At 31.1% G+C, this 18,603-nt stretch overlaps 4 protein-coding genes across 4 annotated transcripts in view; all 4 read left to right on the top strand.

Moving 5' to 3' along the window:
- PGO_082100 (hypothetical protein, conserved) overlaps positions 1-1,140 on the top strand; it is a gene marked incomplete at both ends in the record, with an annotated part of 2,183 nt that extends 1,043 nt beyond the window's left edge. Inside the window, one exon of the mRNA XM_028687432.1 lies at positions 1-1,140. This exon is cut by the window's left edge and continues 699 nt beyond it. Coding sequence (XP_028543233.1) covers positions 1-1,140 — 1,140 coding nt within the window.
- A 796-nt stretch (positions 1,141-1,936) lies between these two features.
- Positions 1,937-2,596, top strand: PGO_082090 (hypothetical protein, conserved; the record flags this gene model as incomplete). Its single annotated transcript, XM_028687431.1, has 1 exon — positions 1,937-2,596. The coding sequence occupies one exon, from the start codon at positions 1,937-1,939 to the stop codon at positions 2,594-2,596; it is 660 nt and encodes a 219-aa protein (XP_028543232.1).
- Positions 2,597-4,245: 1,649 nt separating this feature from the next.
- On the top strand, positions 4,246-5,406 carry PGO_082080 (stomatin-like protein; the record flags this gene model as incomplete). Its single annotated transcript, XM_028687430.1, has 1 exon — positions 4,246-5,406. The coding sequence occupies one exon, from the start codon at positions 4,246-4,248 to the stop codon at positions 5,404-5,406; it is 1,161 nt and encodes a 386-aa protein (XP_028543231.1).
- Positions 5,407-10,019: 4,613 nt separating this feature from the next.
- On the top strand, positions 10,020-17,387 carry PGO_082070 (DNA-directed RNA polymerase II subunit RPB1; the record flags this gene model as incomplete). Its single annotated transcript, XM_028687429.1, has 1 exon — positions 10,020-17,387. The coding sequence occupies one exon, from the start codon at positions 10,020-10,022 to the stop codon at positions 17,385-17,387; it is 7,368 nt and encodes a 2,455-aa protein (XP_028543230.1).
- Positions 17,388-18,603: the final 1,216 nt, after the last annotated feature.

The raw sequence follows: 18,603 nt of genomic DNA, 5'->3' as shown, positions 1-18,603 counted from the left end.
AAATTAGATAAGCACTACTCTGATTCTGTTACTCGTCCCGAGGGCAGAAGTGAAGAAGAGCAACAGCAGGAGGAGGATAATGATGAAGATGCAATCCTGTTATACAACCTTGAGAAGGAAGAAAATAATTTTTTAGAATACAAAAAAGAACAATTTAACTATTATCCCCAAATGGAAAATCTAATCAATATAACAGACTCGTTCTCAAATCTGAAATTTCAAAACTACATTTTCTTTGATTATATAAGTAGGTACACCATGTACATGCTAAAAAATGAGGGAAAAAACGCTTTGAACCCATATTTCATTGAAAAAATAGTTGCTTCATTTTATAAATTAAAGATAAATGATATTGCACTTTTTGAACATATTTTGAAACATATAAATGTATATACATATGATTATCCCCCACAAGTATTGTGTGCAATCGGGTATTATTTTTCATCTATACTACCAATACATTACTCCATAATAAATCATATTTTCAAGAAAATGATGGTATACATTTACAAAAATATAGAAATTTTAAATTTAGATTCGTTAACTAAATTTTCTTCCTTTTTACATAAAGGATCAATGAATAATAAAATGAAAAAAGAATTTCTATTTCGTATAAATGATATTATTAAAAAGAGAGATAATAAAAACTCAAAAATGATATATGATGTTCCAAGACTTGTTGAAATATTGGCATTTCATGAAATTCTTGATCCAACTACTTTTCAAATCTTATGTAAACATATGCATGGAAATATAAAATATTTTGAACCAAGCGATTTCAACAGAGCTGCAAGAGCACTCAAAAATATCAAAATAAAATTTAATTTAAAAGATGAAAAAATTATGAATGCCCTTGCAAGAAATGTAATAAAACAGCATGACTTATTTCACATAATCGATTATCATCAAACTTGTAAATCCATGTTAGAAACAAATACTCTCAAAGACATTTACAAAATCGGTTTAATCAAATATCACAACAATGTTCCTTTTTATGGATTTGATGAATTAACATTGGACTGCAAAATTCAAAACCAAGAGAAAAAAGACAACTATAGGTACAAAAAGGGTACTATTTATTTTTCGAACAAAAAAATTCAGCAGGAATATCCTTTGCATAAATCCTTGAGCCATCTGTGAGTTGCAAAAAAAAAAAGAAAAAAAAAAAAAAACACATATTGTGTCGCAGGTACAGACATATACGACTTTCTACCGTTGATATTCCATTACGTATGGAGAAGGAAGGCAGGACACAAGTCTAATTCCGTACATGTAAACATATTCATTTTTTCGTTTTCACATGTGCATTTTTTTTTTTTTTTTTTTTTTTTTTTTTCTCAATCCATATACCCACTCGTTATTCCCTGCAGTAGGTATTTTTTTTTTTTTTTTTTTTTTTTTTTTTTTTCCCCTATTTGTTACAATGTTGTGAGTATATGTAGAAATTTCACCACAATCAACAACATGACATTACAATTTTGTAATGAAAATCGTCTAATTTTAACATTTTACGAGATGCAATTATCTGTGACAATTGTGTAAAATGCCACTGAAAGGAACTTCTAACCTAGGACTCAGCAATTAGAAAAGTCCACGAAAAGTTCACTGTCTGGACAAAGGACCAGCCCAGTGAATTCCCCCCCAGTGTGCATTACTTAAAAAATAAAATAAAAATCAGATAAACGAGGCAAAATCAGATAAACGAGGCAAAATCAGATAAACAAGACAAAATCAGATAAACGAGGCAAAATCAGATAAACAAGACAAAATCAGATAAACGAGGCAAAATCAGATAAACAAGACAAAATCAGATAAACGAGGCAAAATCAGATAAACAAGACAAAATCAGATAAACGAGGCAAAATCAGATAAACGAGGCAAAATCAGATAAACAAGACAAAATCAGATAATCGAGACAAAATAAAGTGAAGTAAAAATGACACCCATGGCCTTTTGGCTGATCCTCAGCTTGTGCATGTACTCATCTGAAGCGGTATACATGTCTAGTGAAATTCCCACGGAAAAAATATTAACAAGTCATACAGTTCTAAAGAGGGATATAAGTGCTGATGAAGAGAACAATCATTACATCATGCAGGACATCCTCAGCTTACCTGTGGAAAATCGAAAGAACAAAAAGAAGAAAATCATTTATGATGACTTGTCAGAGCAACTAAAAAACCAAATGATAGACAAAAAAGATGCCCGAAAAATAAAAAAATTGAAATTACTTACCAAGTCGAATGAATTTCAAAATTTGCAAAAAAATTATGACAAAAACAAATCGAATGTAAAAGTATTACATGATAATGTAAAGCAAATTATAAGTGTCGCACTTAACATACCTTTAGATGAAATAAACTTACATGACCTTAATAGTCTACTCACCAAATGGAATATCTTAAGCAGACAAAAGGTTACTCCAAACAAAGAGAATAATGATGAATATTATAGGAAAACCATAAAAAGACATTATGTGGATCCTACTTCTGTTACTATGCCGTTAGAAATGACAAATTTAAAAGAGGACAAGCTGAAAAAACAAAGAAGAAGTTTTTTCATAAATCCGGATTATATGTTCGAATTGACAATTTGAAAATTTTGAAACTGAAAATTCTGAAACACGAGTCCAAAAAATGGATCATAATGATGATCACTTATTTTGCATGAGCTCCCTTATCTCTACGTGGTAGTGTAAATAAAAACGTTGTCCATGATACTATCACATATGCAAATGACAATCAAATGTAAATTACAGTGCTTATAGAATCTTTGCAAATCTCAGAATAGGGAAAAAAAAACAAAAAAAAAAACAGGTTCTAAAGATGCATACAGCTTGATATGTGTAAATTTCGTTTGTCCTAAAAAGGACGTATACCAATATTTCTCTCTTTTCTACGATTGAAAAAATTGTATTCATGTTTTGTTCATTTAAACCTGTGTAGGTGATAAATATATAGAATGCATAATCAGCAAAATGTCATACATTTTTCTTTTTAAACACATAAAGGGTGGTGCGAACCGAGCCAATTTTTTTTTTTTTTTTTTTTTTCCTTTCTTTGCTGCTTCTTATAGTGATTAAGAAAATGAATTCCTAGTAAAATATGGCTGGTATTGGTCGCCTCCTATAGAATTCTGAGATCGTGTTTTATACCATTCGTCATTTATCACTTGTTCAATTTAGAACACACTTTCAAAATGTCGACTTATGCACTCGTGGACGAGTTGCCTTTTTTTTGAAATCGACAGAAGTTCAGCTCCATTTTTCTGCACGCGCAGATATGGTGGGGGTGGTTAAGACTATGCATAGATGTTTACATAATATACATAATAGGTATACGTTAATATATACATTTGTAAATATGTACACTCACACAAACATTCACATGTGCTTACATGTAGGTATATGATAACCGCAGCCCACACATATGGGCTCATATTTCGTTCACGTTTCTCCCGTAGATTAAAAGCAAAAGGAGAGCCAGAACAAGGCACACAAAAAAAGATTCTAACCCAAATGAATAAAAATAAAAAAAATAAGTTGTTAAAAAAGGGACATAATGTTATACGTATAATGCTATAAAAAATATATATATATATATATATATATATATATATATATATATATATATGTATATGCATAACGGTTCTACAAACAAGAATGACATTGTAAAAATAAGTGCTCAGTCCATTTGTAGGAAATGCCAAAAAAAAAAAAAATAAAATAAAATAAAAATAAAAATAAAACATTGTATCATAAAAAATAGTGAACGTTTTTAAAATATAATCCCAATAAAAACTTGTTCAAGTAAATTTCTAACGCTTTACCGTGTGAAATTTCATGTTATATGTTTATAAAGGGACAAAAAAAAAAAAAAAAAAAATCAAGCGAACGGGCGAGCGAGCGAATTTATTTACAACTGAACCACGTTTTAATGTAAAACGTCAAAAAGATCGGATGTAAATTCTAAGAGCAAATTTTGGGGGAAAAAAGTCTTTTACTTTTACGATTACTTTTATGATTACTTTTACGATTACTTTTACGTTTACTTTTACGATTACTTTTACGTTTACTTTTACGTTTACTTTTACTTTTACGTTTACTTTTACGATTACTTTTACGTTTACTTTTTTTTTTTTTTTTTTTTTTTTTTTTTGTGTAAGAGTGTATGTATGTATGCATGCCCCTCTCCCTGTGGCGCGAGCTGAGAAGGAAAAACAATTGTTAATGTGATTTGAAGAAAAATGATCGTGACAAATGGAAATTTTATGGGAAAAGGCATCTTGAGAAATTGCCTAAAATTAAAAGATAACCAAAGAAAACAACTATATAGAGTGCGTAGTTATTACACTCAAATGGTAAATGGTGGAAAATATACAGGTATAAAAAATGTAAAAAATGCATGGAATTGGAAAAATGAAATAATGATGTGGCGACAAGGAAGGTGCAGCTACTACACAAGCAATAATGGAAAGAAATATAACAAAAAGCTTCTAAACAATTTAGGATTTGTTATAATACCACAACAAACAGCATACATAATTGAAAGACTAGGAAAGTACAAAAAAACGTTACTAGCAGGTATTCATTTTATTATTCCATTTATAGACAAAATAGCTTATGTATTTTCTTTAAAAGAAGAAACAATAACTATTCCAAATCAAACTGCTATCACTAAAGATAATGTAACTCTCAATATTGATGGTGTCCTATACATAAAATGTGATAATCCATATAATTCTTCATATGGTATTGATGATGCAGTTTTTGCTGTGACTCAATTGGCACAAGTAACCATGAGATCAGAATTAGGAAAACTTACATTAGACGCAACATTTTTAGAACGAGATAATTTAAATGAAAAAATTGTTAAAGCTATTAATGAATCAGCCAAAAATTGGGGTATTAAATGTATGAGATATGAAATTAGAGATATTATATTACCTGTTAATATTAAAAATGCAATGGAAAAACAAGCAGAAGCCGAAAGGAGGAAACGAGCTGAAATTCTACAAAGTGAAGGAGAAAGAGAAAGTGAAATCAATATTGCCATTGGAAAAAAAAAAAAATCTATTTTAATAGCAGAAGGACAATCTTTTGCAATTAAAGCTAAAGCAGATGCAACTGCTGAAGCTATTGAAATTATTTCCAATAAAATTAAAAAATTAGATTCACACAATGCAATATCACTTCTTATTGCAGAACAGTATATAGATGTGTTTTCAAATATTTGTAAAAATAACAATACTGTAATTATACCTGCTGACTTGAACAATATTAGCAGCTTAATTTCACAATCTTTATCGATATATAAAAATATACAAAATGCTAAGCAATCCAACCATTCCACACAAATTCAGTCTCTCCCCAGTGCAGATATCATGCATTCAGACCAGAAGGACTAGTGAATACACAAGGAGGAATTTTATTCGTCTCCTTGATCATATATTCTATTTTATTTATGTCACGCGCTTATGCAACTCCTTTGATAATGCAGACATGACTTAACCGCACGCCCACAAAATCCCTCATCCTTTCCCTTTTCTCATGTATTGGATATCCTTGTACCTAAGGGATAAAACATGAAGAGGCATGCAATATCATATCCAACTAAATATTCGCAACGATTTGTTAGAACTTATTTTGCATACATCTCTCCTCTGCACCTGATCGTTTATTATTTGCTTACATTCTATTTTATTATTATTTTACGTTGTTTTATTTTACTTTGTTTTATTTTTCTTTGTTTTATTTATTTGTTTTTCTAGTCTGTTGCAGTTTACTCTTTCCTGCCCCAATCATTTCCTTATCTTATGCCGCTCCATATGACAGCACAGTAATGTGCATATCCAAGAAGCTTACATGTTATGTTTAAGTGCCTTAAAATCCCTTCCGAAATTTTAGTCGTATTTTTGTTCGATAAAATATTTGTTGATGGTATCGTTAGATGTGTAATTACAGATCTTTGTTTATATCATACAGATTTGTGGAATTTTTCCCAACTTGTGCATTTGCACAATATTACACATATTAGAAGCCTCGTCCTTGTTTCTGTTTTGTGTGTCTGCAACACATTTAATCACATATGAGGAACCATGGGCTTATATATATTTTTATAATTATTGGCAAAGTAAAAGTGAACTAACATGGATCAGTATAAGAGGTGTAGGGAAACCTTGGCGAAGGTAGAAGTATAATTTTTACTTCTTTTTTTTTTGGAACATTTTTCATTTTAATAATACATTTTTTGAAATAATTCCCTTATTCCTTTATTTATTTATTTATTTGTTTGTTTTTTTTTTTTTTTTTTTTTCTTTTTTTTTATATATATAAAACACGATTTTTATAAAAGCAAAATAACAGAAAGTACTATTTTGCGGAATAAAACGAATTCACTTTTTAAAATTATTGAGCTGTTATTACTATACGTGCATTCCTATTTTATTTATATTCATTCATTTTTTTAATTCAGTAAGAGGTTACTTTGGGTATCCAAAATAATCATACGTTCACCTAGTTGCATTATCATTTTGGAGATTATAACACACAAGGGGGTGGGTAAAAAAGATTTTGCGCCCTCGTGCTATGTGTATCATTTAAAAAAAAAAAAAAAGAAATGTGGAAATTTTATCTGTACACACAGAACCATAAAACAGTAATATGTTCTTCGTATTGATTTTTCTCAGCTTTTAAGATCAGCATTACACACATGGATGAGCATTTTTCTATAAGCATTTTTATGGGTTCATCAAGTGGACAAAACGCTGTCATTTGTGCATGCACACATGTATCTGTACATATATATATGTATATATATACATTTCTGTTATTGAAAACCCTCTGCTGTGTCGCACCGAGGTGCTGTTATAATTACGCAAAAGGAGCTAACGATTCCTTGGGAGCAGACGTAACTTGGTGTTGTCCCTAGCACGCCTTTTTGCATATTTCTCAACAGATTCAATGCTTCTAGATCCACAAAAAAATAAAAGAAAGACCAATCAAACAGAATGATCAATAAGTAATAATCATTATAATAATTCCATGTTTTTCATTTTTCCTCCTATTCAAATGACGAAATGCACAGTCGTTTTTTGCTGAATCGTTTATCTCCGAATAATGCTTTGCATAAAACTGACATTTATATTTTTTGAAAAATTGTTTTTCCAAATTAAAACATAACTCATTTTGAATTTTCCCAAACGAGGGATGGCCGCCTTATTTATGTGTCTTGTACATATATGCCCACTGTGTGTAAAAAAAAAAAACTGCTTGAAAAACTGCTTGAAAAACTGCTTGAAAAACTGCTTGAAAAATTGTTTAAAAAGTTGCTCAAAAAGTTGCTTAAAAAGTTGCTCAAAAAGTTGCTCAAAAAGTTGCTTAAAAAGTTGCATAAAGGTTGCTTAAAAATTAGCTTATATAATTTAGAAGACATAAAATAACGCACGGTTATCTCTTATGTAAAAAATTTATTTTTACAAGAGGGCTGAAATACGGCACTTGTATTTTTATTTAACATCCACACTTAATTTTACAAATTGCTTACGTGTGGATATATGCTCGTGAACCATTTTTGTGGTAAAAGTATTATAAAAATTTGTACTCCTTTATTATAATATTTTATTATTTTATTTTATTTTGAGGTAATGGATTTACAAAAGTGTCAAATGACACAAGTGGCTCATTTTGTTATATTTTTCCAGTTCCACTTGCATATTTTTATTTTACCCATAGGTTAAATAATATGGGTTGAGCACACCCCAAAAATAAACACGCAATTGTGTCAACATAAAGGGAGAAAAAAAAAAAAAAAAAAAAAAAAAAAAAAAAAAAAAAAATTTATATCCAATTGCTATTATTTTTAAAGGCATATTTGATTATTGGCAAACGGTGTAAATTATATGTATGCGTGTATATTGTTCACCTCATTGCGTGCTCGCAGATGAAGAAGCGGTATTGTATATTAGGAAATAATAGATAAAAGCATAAGTACGTTTATTTCTTTCATTTATTTATTTATATCTATCTTGTTTTGCTTTATTTTATTTTTTCATTCTGTAGGGACCGTCACGATGTTCATATTACCTGGTGTATATGTTTAAAAATAATGCAAACTAAATTTTTTTTTTTTTTTTTTTTTTTTCTTTTTCGAATAGTATTTGCCCTATTGAATGTGTCATTGGCTAAAACTAATTTAGTATACTTGTTCTTTCTTTATTTTATTTATTTTTTTTTTATATTTCTGTTAAGCCATTCAAAATTGTAACTGTATGCATAAATAGTATTGCATACATACAAGAGAACACCACGTGAAGGTGCAGATTATGTACATATTATATATATTCATATTGTTTTTCCTTTACCACCCCATTCCCTTACCCAACCCACTTTAATGTGTTATGCATATATAATATCGTATACATGTATATATATGCATTATGAACATATGACAATCTTGGCATTTTTTCATTTACACGAATTAATCCGCTTTTCGTACTATGTTAAGGGACTTTCCTTTCTGTTTCAAACCTATATTTCCCGAATACTTATAAAACTTATATATATGAAACTTTTGCCTCTTTGTGCAACCCCAAGGAGGGAGAAATATTTTCACACGTATATATATATATACATGCATACCTTCAAAACATTCAACAGCATCATTAGTGTCATTTAATATAATAATTCTGCTTCAATTCTCCACGTGACCCTTTTTTTCACTCAAGATTATATAAAAGAAAAAAATAAATAAAATAAGAAAAAGTACTGCAAGGGAAAAAATCCCCAGTGAAAGTTCTTTAATTTGTAGTATGCAAAATTATGTATATATATACACAATATATAACACCGTGTTAGTGGGCTATTTTTTACTTGTACACTTTTATACATATGCATATATATATACCACAATATATAGAAGAATAAGCTTTAAAAGTTTTTAACGTATAAATATGTACATATATATATATATATATATATATATATATAAACATTTATTTACCATTCCCAAAAAAAAAAAAAAAAAAAAATAAAAAAACTGCAGGTTCATATTTTTATTCTTTTAATTTCAATGAGCTTTAAATATACATTTTAAAGCTTTGCTTAAAGGAGGCCAAGTCATTTTCACATTTTTTTTTTTTTTTTTTTTTTTTTTGTTCTTTGTTCTTTGTTTCTCATATGTATATATAATGCATGTGCTTTCTCGCACATTCAAGCGGAACAACTAACTGGTGGTTTAAAGTACGTAGTAGTAAACATATGCATATACATTTGCATATACATTTATATATACATTTACATATACATTTACATATGCATTTACATATATATATACATATATATACAAACATACATACATATTTATACGTGAACTTATATATTTGACCATACGTCCATACCTACACTCCAACATTTTGACGAGTCAAAGAGACCATGTAGGTATTGTCATCCGAAGAAATGTAAAAAAAATTATGAACAGTTCATATGAAAAATAAAGAAAGTACATAGGAAAAGCCTTACTGTTCATAACAAAATAGAACAGCTAAAAAAAAAAAAAAAAAAAAAAAAAAAATGCGGAGAAAGTATTTATAATAAATAGAACATATTTTTGTGTATTTGTTTTTATGTATTATATGTACTCATGTGTGTTTTCCAAACATCAGAACAAATGGATGTTAGATTTCGTTATACAAGAGCTTTAGATGTGTTAATGTGAAAATGTCGAACACGAGTATATTTGCATGAATGGAAAAATTCAAGTCCTTACTATTCCCTATCCTCAATCCTATATATAATTAATTAAATACATGTTTGTTGTTTGAGAGTGATTGAATTTTTTTCTTCAAGAGCTCAGTGGTTAGCATAGGAATATTTGTAGAATTTGCTTACTTTAAGAAACGTTTCTATGAAGTGAAAAGAAAGGAAACAGGGACAAACACACCATTTTTTTTTTTTTTTTTTTTTTTTTTTTTTTTTCCCTTCACTCCTCCCCCCCTTATGAACACACACATGAAGCAATAAAATGACGATCGATTTGAACATCCCCTATTCAGCATGTGAATTAAAAAGGGTTAAACGACTTGAGTTGGGAGTGTTGGATCCTGAAATAATTAAAAAAATAGGTGTGTGTGAAATTGTAAATGTAGATTTATATAAAGATGGTCTCCCAAGGGAAGGAGGTCTAAACGATATACGGATGGGAACTATTGATTATAAAACATTATGCGGCACATGTAATATGAATGTGAAATATTGCCCAGGTCATTTTGGTTATATAGAATTAGCAAAACCAATGTATCATTATGGATTTATGAATGTTGTTCTTAATGTGTTAAGGTGCGTATGTTATCACTGTGGTAGGTTATTATGTAATATGAATAATTCAAAAGTAAAATATATTGAAAAGATAAAAGTAAATAGTTTGAGATTAAAAAAATTATCAGAAATATGTCAAGGAATAAAAATATGTGACCATTCCACTGCACAAGAAGATGATGCTCTACATCTGAATGATAATGCAGTTGATAGTTTCTACAATAATGATTTAAGCAATTTAAACATGAACCAACAAATGCTTTTAAATACCAATAATTATAGCAACATTTTCGAAATGGTCAATAAGGAAGATGTTGATTGTGGTTGTGTGCAACCAAAATATTCAAGGGAAGGTCCCAATATGTATATTCAATTTATACATAATAGTGAAGAGGATATAGACGAAAGCAAAAGAAAGTTAAGTGCAGAAGAGGCGTTAGAAATTTTAAAGAAAATTCGAAAGGAAGAAATGGCAATTCTTGGATTTAATTCAGATAGATGTGTGCCATCATCATTAATTTTAACCTATATTGCCATTCCTCCTCCTTGTGCAAGACCCTATGTGCAGTATGGAAATCAAAGAAGTGAAGATGATTTAACGTTAAAATTGTTAGATATAGTCAAAACGAATATACAGTTGAAAAGGCAAACAGATAGAGGTGCCAAATCGCATGTTCTGCAAGATCTATGTTCCCTTTTACAGTTTCATATTACAACTCTTTTTGATAATGATATTCCTGGTATGCCAATTGCAACTACGAGATCTAAAAAGCCAATTAAAGCTATTCGTACAAGACTGAAAGGTAAAGAAGGAAGACTCAGAGGAAATTTAATGGGTAAACGTGTGGATTTCTCAGCTAGAACAGTAATTACTGGAGACCCCAATTTAAATATTGATTACATTGGTGTACCCAAATCAGTCGCTATGACATTAACATTTTGCGAAACAGTAACACCATTAAATTATGATAATTTAAAAAAATTAGTTGAAAGAGGACCATATGAATGGCCAGGGGCCAAATATATCATTAGGGACAATGGAACAAAATACGATTTGAGGCATGTAAGAAAAAATTCAGAGAGAGAACTAGAATATGGATATAAAGTAGAAAGGCACATGACAGACGAGGATTATATATTATTCAATCGACAACCATCTCTTCACAAAATGAGTATTATGGGACATAAGGCTAAAATATTGCCATATTCAACTTTTAGATTAAATTTAGCTGTTACTTCTCCATATAATGCCGATTTTGATGGGGACGAAATGAATTTACATCTGGCACAATCACATGAAACACGATCAGAAATAAAACATCTGATGATTGTACAGAAGCAGATAGTATCACCACAGGGAAATAAACCAGTTATGGGGATAGTACAGGATTCTCTTTTAGCTATAAGAAAGTTCACGAGGAGAGATAATTTTTTAACAAAGGAAGAAGTAATGTCTCTTCTTATTTGGATTCCTTACTGGAATCATGTAATTCCGACACCTGCCATTATAAAACCAAAGGCATTATGGACAGGGAAACAAATTTTCTCCATGTTATTACAATTTGAAGATTTGGAAAAATTGAACGATCCGTTAAATAGTGGAAAAGTGGGAGTTGGGGATACCAACCTGAGAATAGATAATGAATTAGGAAGAGGAGCAGGAGCAGGTGGAAGCAGCACAGCACAACAGAAGATGATGGGCAGCACGCTCCTCCAACCTCATAGCCCATTAGCAATCGGAGATGTCATGAACATCAATACAAAGAACCAACTAAATAACAACGAAATGAATGGTACAAATAATCCAGATGATGGTGCCTTCAAAGGTGTAAGAGAAAGTTTGTATAGGAATGTAAAAATTAATTTAATGAGAGATTCATCAACCTCTTGTAAGGATGATAATCCATATTGTTCCATAAATGATGGGAAAGTTATTATAAAAAATAATGAATTGCTATGTGGAATTATATGTAAACGTACTGTAGGTTCATCTAGCGGTTCTTTGATTCACATTTTATGGCACGAAATGGGTCCGGATAAAACAAAAGATTTTATATCAGCATTACAAAAAGTTACAAATAATTGGCTTGAATATATTGGATTCACTGTAAGCTGTTCGGACATTATAGCCAGTAACAAAGTTCTAGATAAGGTAAAAGATATACTGAATAAATCTAAAAGAGAAGTAGCAAAAATTGTGAAAAAAGCACAAAGAGGAGAATTAGAATGTCAACCAGGAAAATCACTCTATGAATCTTTTGAAACGAGAGTAAATAATGAATTAAATTGTGCAAGAGAAATGGCAGGAAAAGTTGCATCAGAAAGTTTAGATGAAAGAAACAATATTTTTAGTATGGTTGCTAGTGGCTCGAAAGGGTCTATTATAAATATATCACAAATTATATCATGTGTAGGGCAACAAAATGTAGAAGGAAAACGAATTCCATTTGGATTTAACCATAGATCTTTACCTCATTTTATCAAATTTGATTATGGGCCTGAAAGTAGAGGGTTTGTTTCAAATTCATATTTAAGTGGTCTTACACCACAAGAAGTTTTTTTTCATGCCATGGGAGGAAGAGAAGGTATTATAGATACAGCTTGTAAAACATCCGAAACTGGGTATATACAAAGAAGATTAATTAAAGCTATGGAAGATGTTATGGTTCAGTATGACAGAACTGTTAGAAATTCATATGGAGATATTATTCAATTCTTATATGGAGAAGATGGTATGGCAGGAGAATATATAGAAGATCAAATCATTGATCTTATGAGATTAGACAATAAAGAAATTAGAAAATTATACAAGTACAATTTTGATAATGATGATGATGAAGAGGACGACAATGATGGTGAAAATAATTATCAAAAAAATTTCTATCTAACAAAAGCAGAAGAAAGAAAAAATTCATACGTAGATTACAGCAAACAAAGCATACTAAATCAAGAGTTTGAAGAATTATTAAAATGTAAAAATAATATATGTACAGAAATATTCACTGATGGAGATACTAGACAACACTTACCTATCAACATGAACAGATTAATTGAATTTGCCAAGTCACAGTTCCCATTTGTTCCTCATCTTATGAACAAATCGAAAAATCAGAATACTGATCAGATCAGGCCTAATATCAATTTGCCCGATGGGAGAAAGAAGAAAAGAAAAAAAAAAAAAAAAAAAAAAAAAAAAAAAAAAAAAAAGGAATCCAAGCAAATCCTTGAAGGAAGCAATGTGAATGATGATCCGAAGGACCAAATGAAAAATAATGATTTATTGTCAGAGATTAAGAAGGAGTATGAAAACAATGATCTCACAAGTGTTATGAAAAATCAGAACGCGTATAGCGGATTCGAACCATTTGATGAGGATCTCGGAGCGGAAGAACGTAGAACATATAGTGGAGAAAAAGGATGTAGTGATGAGAGTGGTGATGAGAGTGACGATGAGAGTGGAGATGAGAGTGTTGACGAGAGTGGTGACGAGAGTGACGATGAGAGTGTGCGAGAAAGCGACTATAACTATTATTACAGCGAAAACGGATCCATGATGAATCCCATAGATATTATTCACAAAGTGAATAACTTTTTGGAAAAACTGGTTATCATAAAGCAGATAAACAGTAGTGATACCCTGTCGCTGGAGGCACAAAATAACGCGACTGTGTTGCTGAAGGCACATTTAAAAACGTATCTAAATTCTAAGTTACTGATACAGACGCATAAAATAAGCATGAAGGGAATCGATTGGTTGTTGCAAGAAATTGAAAAGATTTTCTATAAATCACTTTGTCATCCTGGGGAATGTGTTGGTGCATTAGCAGCTCAGTCTATTGGAGAACCTGCAACTCAGATGACATTGAACACTTTTCATTTTGCTGGAGTGGGTTCAAAAAATGTAACTTTAGGGGTTCCAAGATTGAAAGAATTAATTAATATTGTAAAAAATGTGAAAACTCCTTCAACCACTATTTATTTAGATGACATGGTATCGAATGATCAACAAAAAGCTAAGGACATTTTAACAAAATTGGAATACACAACATTGAAACAGCTAACTTCACATGCACAAATTATATATGATCCAAATACAAGTAGCACTGTGTTAGAAGAAGATAAATTATGGGTAAATGAATTTTATGAATTCCCAGATGAAGATGATACTCAGTTTACTTTGGGAGAATGGGTTCTAAGGATTCAGCTAACCAATATACATGTAAATGAGAAAAAACTAACCATGAAAGAAATTGTATATATAATTTATTCAGTCTTCTCTAGTGATGAATTAGACATTATATATACTGATGATAACTCTGAAGATTTAATTCTAAGAATTAGGGTTAAATATCTAAATGGAGAATACAACTTTTTGAATGAAGATGGGGATAATGCAAATGAAGGGGAGTATGAAGATGAGGAGGAGGAGGAAGAAGAAGATGGAGAAGAAGAAGAAAATGGCAGGCAAGATGAGAAGAAATACAACAAAAATGCTGATACGTTTAAGACCAAAAAGAACATCACAACTAATGAGAAGGAGGAAGAGGAAGATGATGATGCTGTGGTTATTGCACAGAAGAATAATCATGATGGAGAGGATGATAACCAAAGCGTAAGTAGCAATAATTCACAACAGCATAGCATAAAAAGTGAAAATCGATTCGGAGATGGAAACGGTAGTAGTAGTAGTAGCTATAATAGTGATGAAAACAGTGATATAAATCTAGAATTAAGTCACGAAAAAGGGGTAAATGATAAAAGAAAAAAAAAAAATAAGAATATAATGAGTGGAGAGAAGCCCAAGAAGCTGAAGGAAGAAAACCTGGATCGAAATGCAGATCGATCAGAAAAATATGTAGAATATTATGAAGAAGCAGATTTGTTTCTAAAAAGTGAAGGTAGAAAAGCAGACGTTTCAAATGGAAAAGGATTGATGAATCCAGATGACATGCTTGGAAAATCCAATTCGAAATATATGGAAGAAGACGAAAATATGAAGGGAAAAAGTAGCGCTAGTGCTAGCAATTCAGCAGGGGAAACAGGAAATGGAAATGCTACTTTCGAGAATAACGGTGGGAGTAGTGGCACTGGAAATGGCAATAACAACAATGGCAATATGAACGAGGTAAATTTAAACAGCATTCGTAATATGAACAATCTGAATAATCAGTTTAGTATGAAGGAAGACACGGAGGATACGTTTTTAAAAAAATTAATGGAACAGTGCTTATCCACATTAAAATTAAGAGGAATCGAAAATATTACAAAGGTGTATATGAGAGAAGAATCTAAAATTACGTACGATTCAGAGAATGGAAAATTTGTAAGAAGTTCTCATTGGGTGTTAGACACAGATGGATGTAATTTAGAAAACATATTTTGTGCATCGCATGTTGATTATAAAAAAACAGTGTCAAATGATATAGTAGAAATATTTGAAGTACTAGGTATAGAAGCAGTGAGAAGAGCTTTGTTGAAAGAATTAAGAACAGTTATTTCTTTTGACAGTTCATATGTGAATTATAGACATTTGTCTATTCTTTGTGATGTAATGACACAGAGAGGATATTTAATGTCTATAACGAGACATGGTATAAATAGAGTTGACAAAGGTCCCTTAGTAAAATGTAGTTTTGAAGAAACAGTAGAAATTCTCCTAGAAGCAGCAGCATTTGCACAAGTTGACAATCTGAAAGGAATAACAGAAAATATTATGCTTGGTCAGCTATGTAAAATTGGAACTGGTGTTTTTGATATAATAATAGATAACCAGAAATTAAATGATGCAAATCAAAATTTAGAAACTATACAAGATATAACAAGTGCTGGATTTACAACACCAGATAGTCACCATGGAATCACTCCAGATGGGCTTCAATCCCCAGTAGCTATAAATACATTAAATTCCCCTTTACCATTTTCACCAACGTATAATGCAAACTTATTATCTCCAACAGCACCAATTGATAGTGTCAATTGTATATTATCACCACAATGTATACAAAATTATAGTGAAAATAATAATCCAGATAATATTATGTCTCCATCGAAAAACGATTTCAACAATTTAGATACATTAAAATTAGGAGGGAAATTTTCACCTACGCAATCCCCAAAATCTCCCACATCTGTTATGCACTCTCCTTTCTCTCCATTTGATAGTCATAATCAACAAACAATCGATCCAAGTTTATTATTTTCACCCAAACATAATAATAATAGCAACATCATGATGAATTATAATGTTTTTTCACCCAAGGCAAATATGAACAATATACAATCTCCAGCTATGATGTATTCTCCAAATCCTGCATTAGATATATTTTCTCCAAAACAACAGATGCAAAATCATATTTATTCTCCGTCGTATTCCCCAACATCTCCAACATATAACCCAACTAACAACACGGGTTCTGTTAATGTTAACATAGCTAGCAGTACAGGGATAAACAATAGTATTAATTCTCCCTATTATTCTCCAACGTCTCCAAATACACATCTAAACGATATGAACCCAAATATGATGAAGTATCATAATGTTATGTCACCTGCTTATTCGGTTGCTTCTCCCAAGTATTCTCCAACATCTCCAAAGTACTCTCCAACATCTCCAAAGTACTCTCCAACATCTCCAAAGTATTCTCCAACATCTCCCAAGTATTCTCCAACATCTCCAAAGTACTCTCCAACATCTCCAAAGTATTCTCCAACATCTCCCAAGTATTCTCCAACATCTCCAAAGTACTCTCCAACGTCACCAGTTCCTAACAATCCTAGTAGTCCACACTATTCACCATATGCCATAGCATCTCCCAAGTTTTCTCCAACATCCCCTGCATATTCAGTTACCTCTCCTGTGTATGATCGAGATGGTAATGTCAGAAATAAGACCCAGCAACAGCAGAACCCCTTGTCCCCTGCCTATATACTGCAATCGCCTGTACAGGTAAAACAGCACATACAAGATGTTAATGTTTTTTCACCCATTCAACAAGGGAATTACAAGGAGGAGCAGAACGATGATCCATTTTCTCCCATACCGTACAACATGGAGGAGGATGAAATGCAGCAGTGAGGTGGTAGAAGTGGTTGAAGTGGAAGAGGTGGTTGAAGTGGAAGAGGTGGTTGAAGTGGAAGAGGTGGTTGAAGTGGAAGAGGTGGTTGAAGTGGAAGAGGTGGTTGAAGTGGAAGAGGTGGTTGAAGTGGAAGAGGTGGTTGAAGTGGAAGAGGTGGTTGAAGTGGAAGAGGTGGTTGAAGTGGAAGAGGTGGTTGAAGTGGAAGAAGCTGCTCAATTCCCATAGTGACTGAACTTATCATGCACCAATTTTTTACATGCACTGTTTGTTTGAGATCAATATGTACCACGATCGAAATGTGATTTTTTTTTTTTTCCGTGAACCCTATTTGTATATCCTTCCTTTTTTTTTTTTTTTTTTTTTTTTTTTTTTTTTTTTTTTTTTTTTTTTTTTTTTTTTTTTTTTTTTTTTTTTTTTTTTTTTTTTTTTTTTTTTTTTTTTTTTTTGTTATAGTTGTTACTAATGCTATTGACACAGTGCATGTAACATGAGACGTGTAAACGAACCCCTCAATAGGTGCATATAGTAATTAAAACTTGTAACGGCTTTTATGAACGAACCGCAGGGTTTGTGCTACCATCCCAGCTCATTTATCACGAAAAAGGTTTTTTATCTATATATCTTTCGTTTCGTTTCTTTCCATTTCGTTTCGTTTCTTTCCATTTCGTTTCGTTTCTTTCCATTTCGTTTCGTTTCTTTCCATTTCGTTTCGTTTCTTTCCATTTCGTTTCGTTTCTTTCCATTTCGTTTCGTTTCTTTCCATTTCGTTTCGTTTCTTTCCATTTCGTTTCGTTTCTTTCCATTTCGTTTCGTTTCTTTCCATTTCGTTTTGTTTCATTTTTTTTCATTTTTTTTTTTCCGTTTTGTGTTTATATTACATTTATATTGTAACTCGGTTCATAATATCCATGCTTAAGATTGTGCCAGACAAGCACACCCATATTTTTACCTATCAAATCATGCATTGGAGGAGGAAGGCAATTTGATCCCTATTCTAATCGACTGTAAAAATTAAAAGATGTTTACAGCGAAAATCCCAGAAGTATGTTAATCAAAAGTTACATTTGCAACGTGGAGTAAAAAATCAACGAAAAAAAAAAAAAAAAATTACGCGCGCGTGGGGAGAAGCGTGACTTTATAGAAACGTAAGTGTATATATATAGCACTAAAGTATGGGTACAAATGGCATTTGGAGATATAAAAAAATAATAATAG

This window comes from Plasmodium gonderi, assembly GCF_002157705.1.
Source record: "Plasmodium gonderi DNA, contig: Chr08, whole genome shotgun sequence".
Classification (NCBI taxonomy): Eukaryota; Apicomplexa; class Aconoidasida; order Haemosporida; family Plasmodiidae; genus Plasmodium; species Plasmodium gonderi.
The sequence above is the reverse complement of the archived record's forward strand: the minus strand, read 5'-3'. Positions and strand labels throughout refer to the sequence as shown.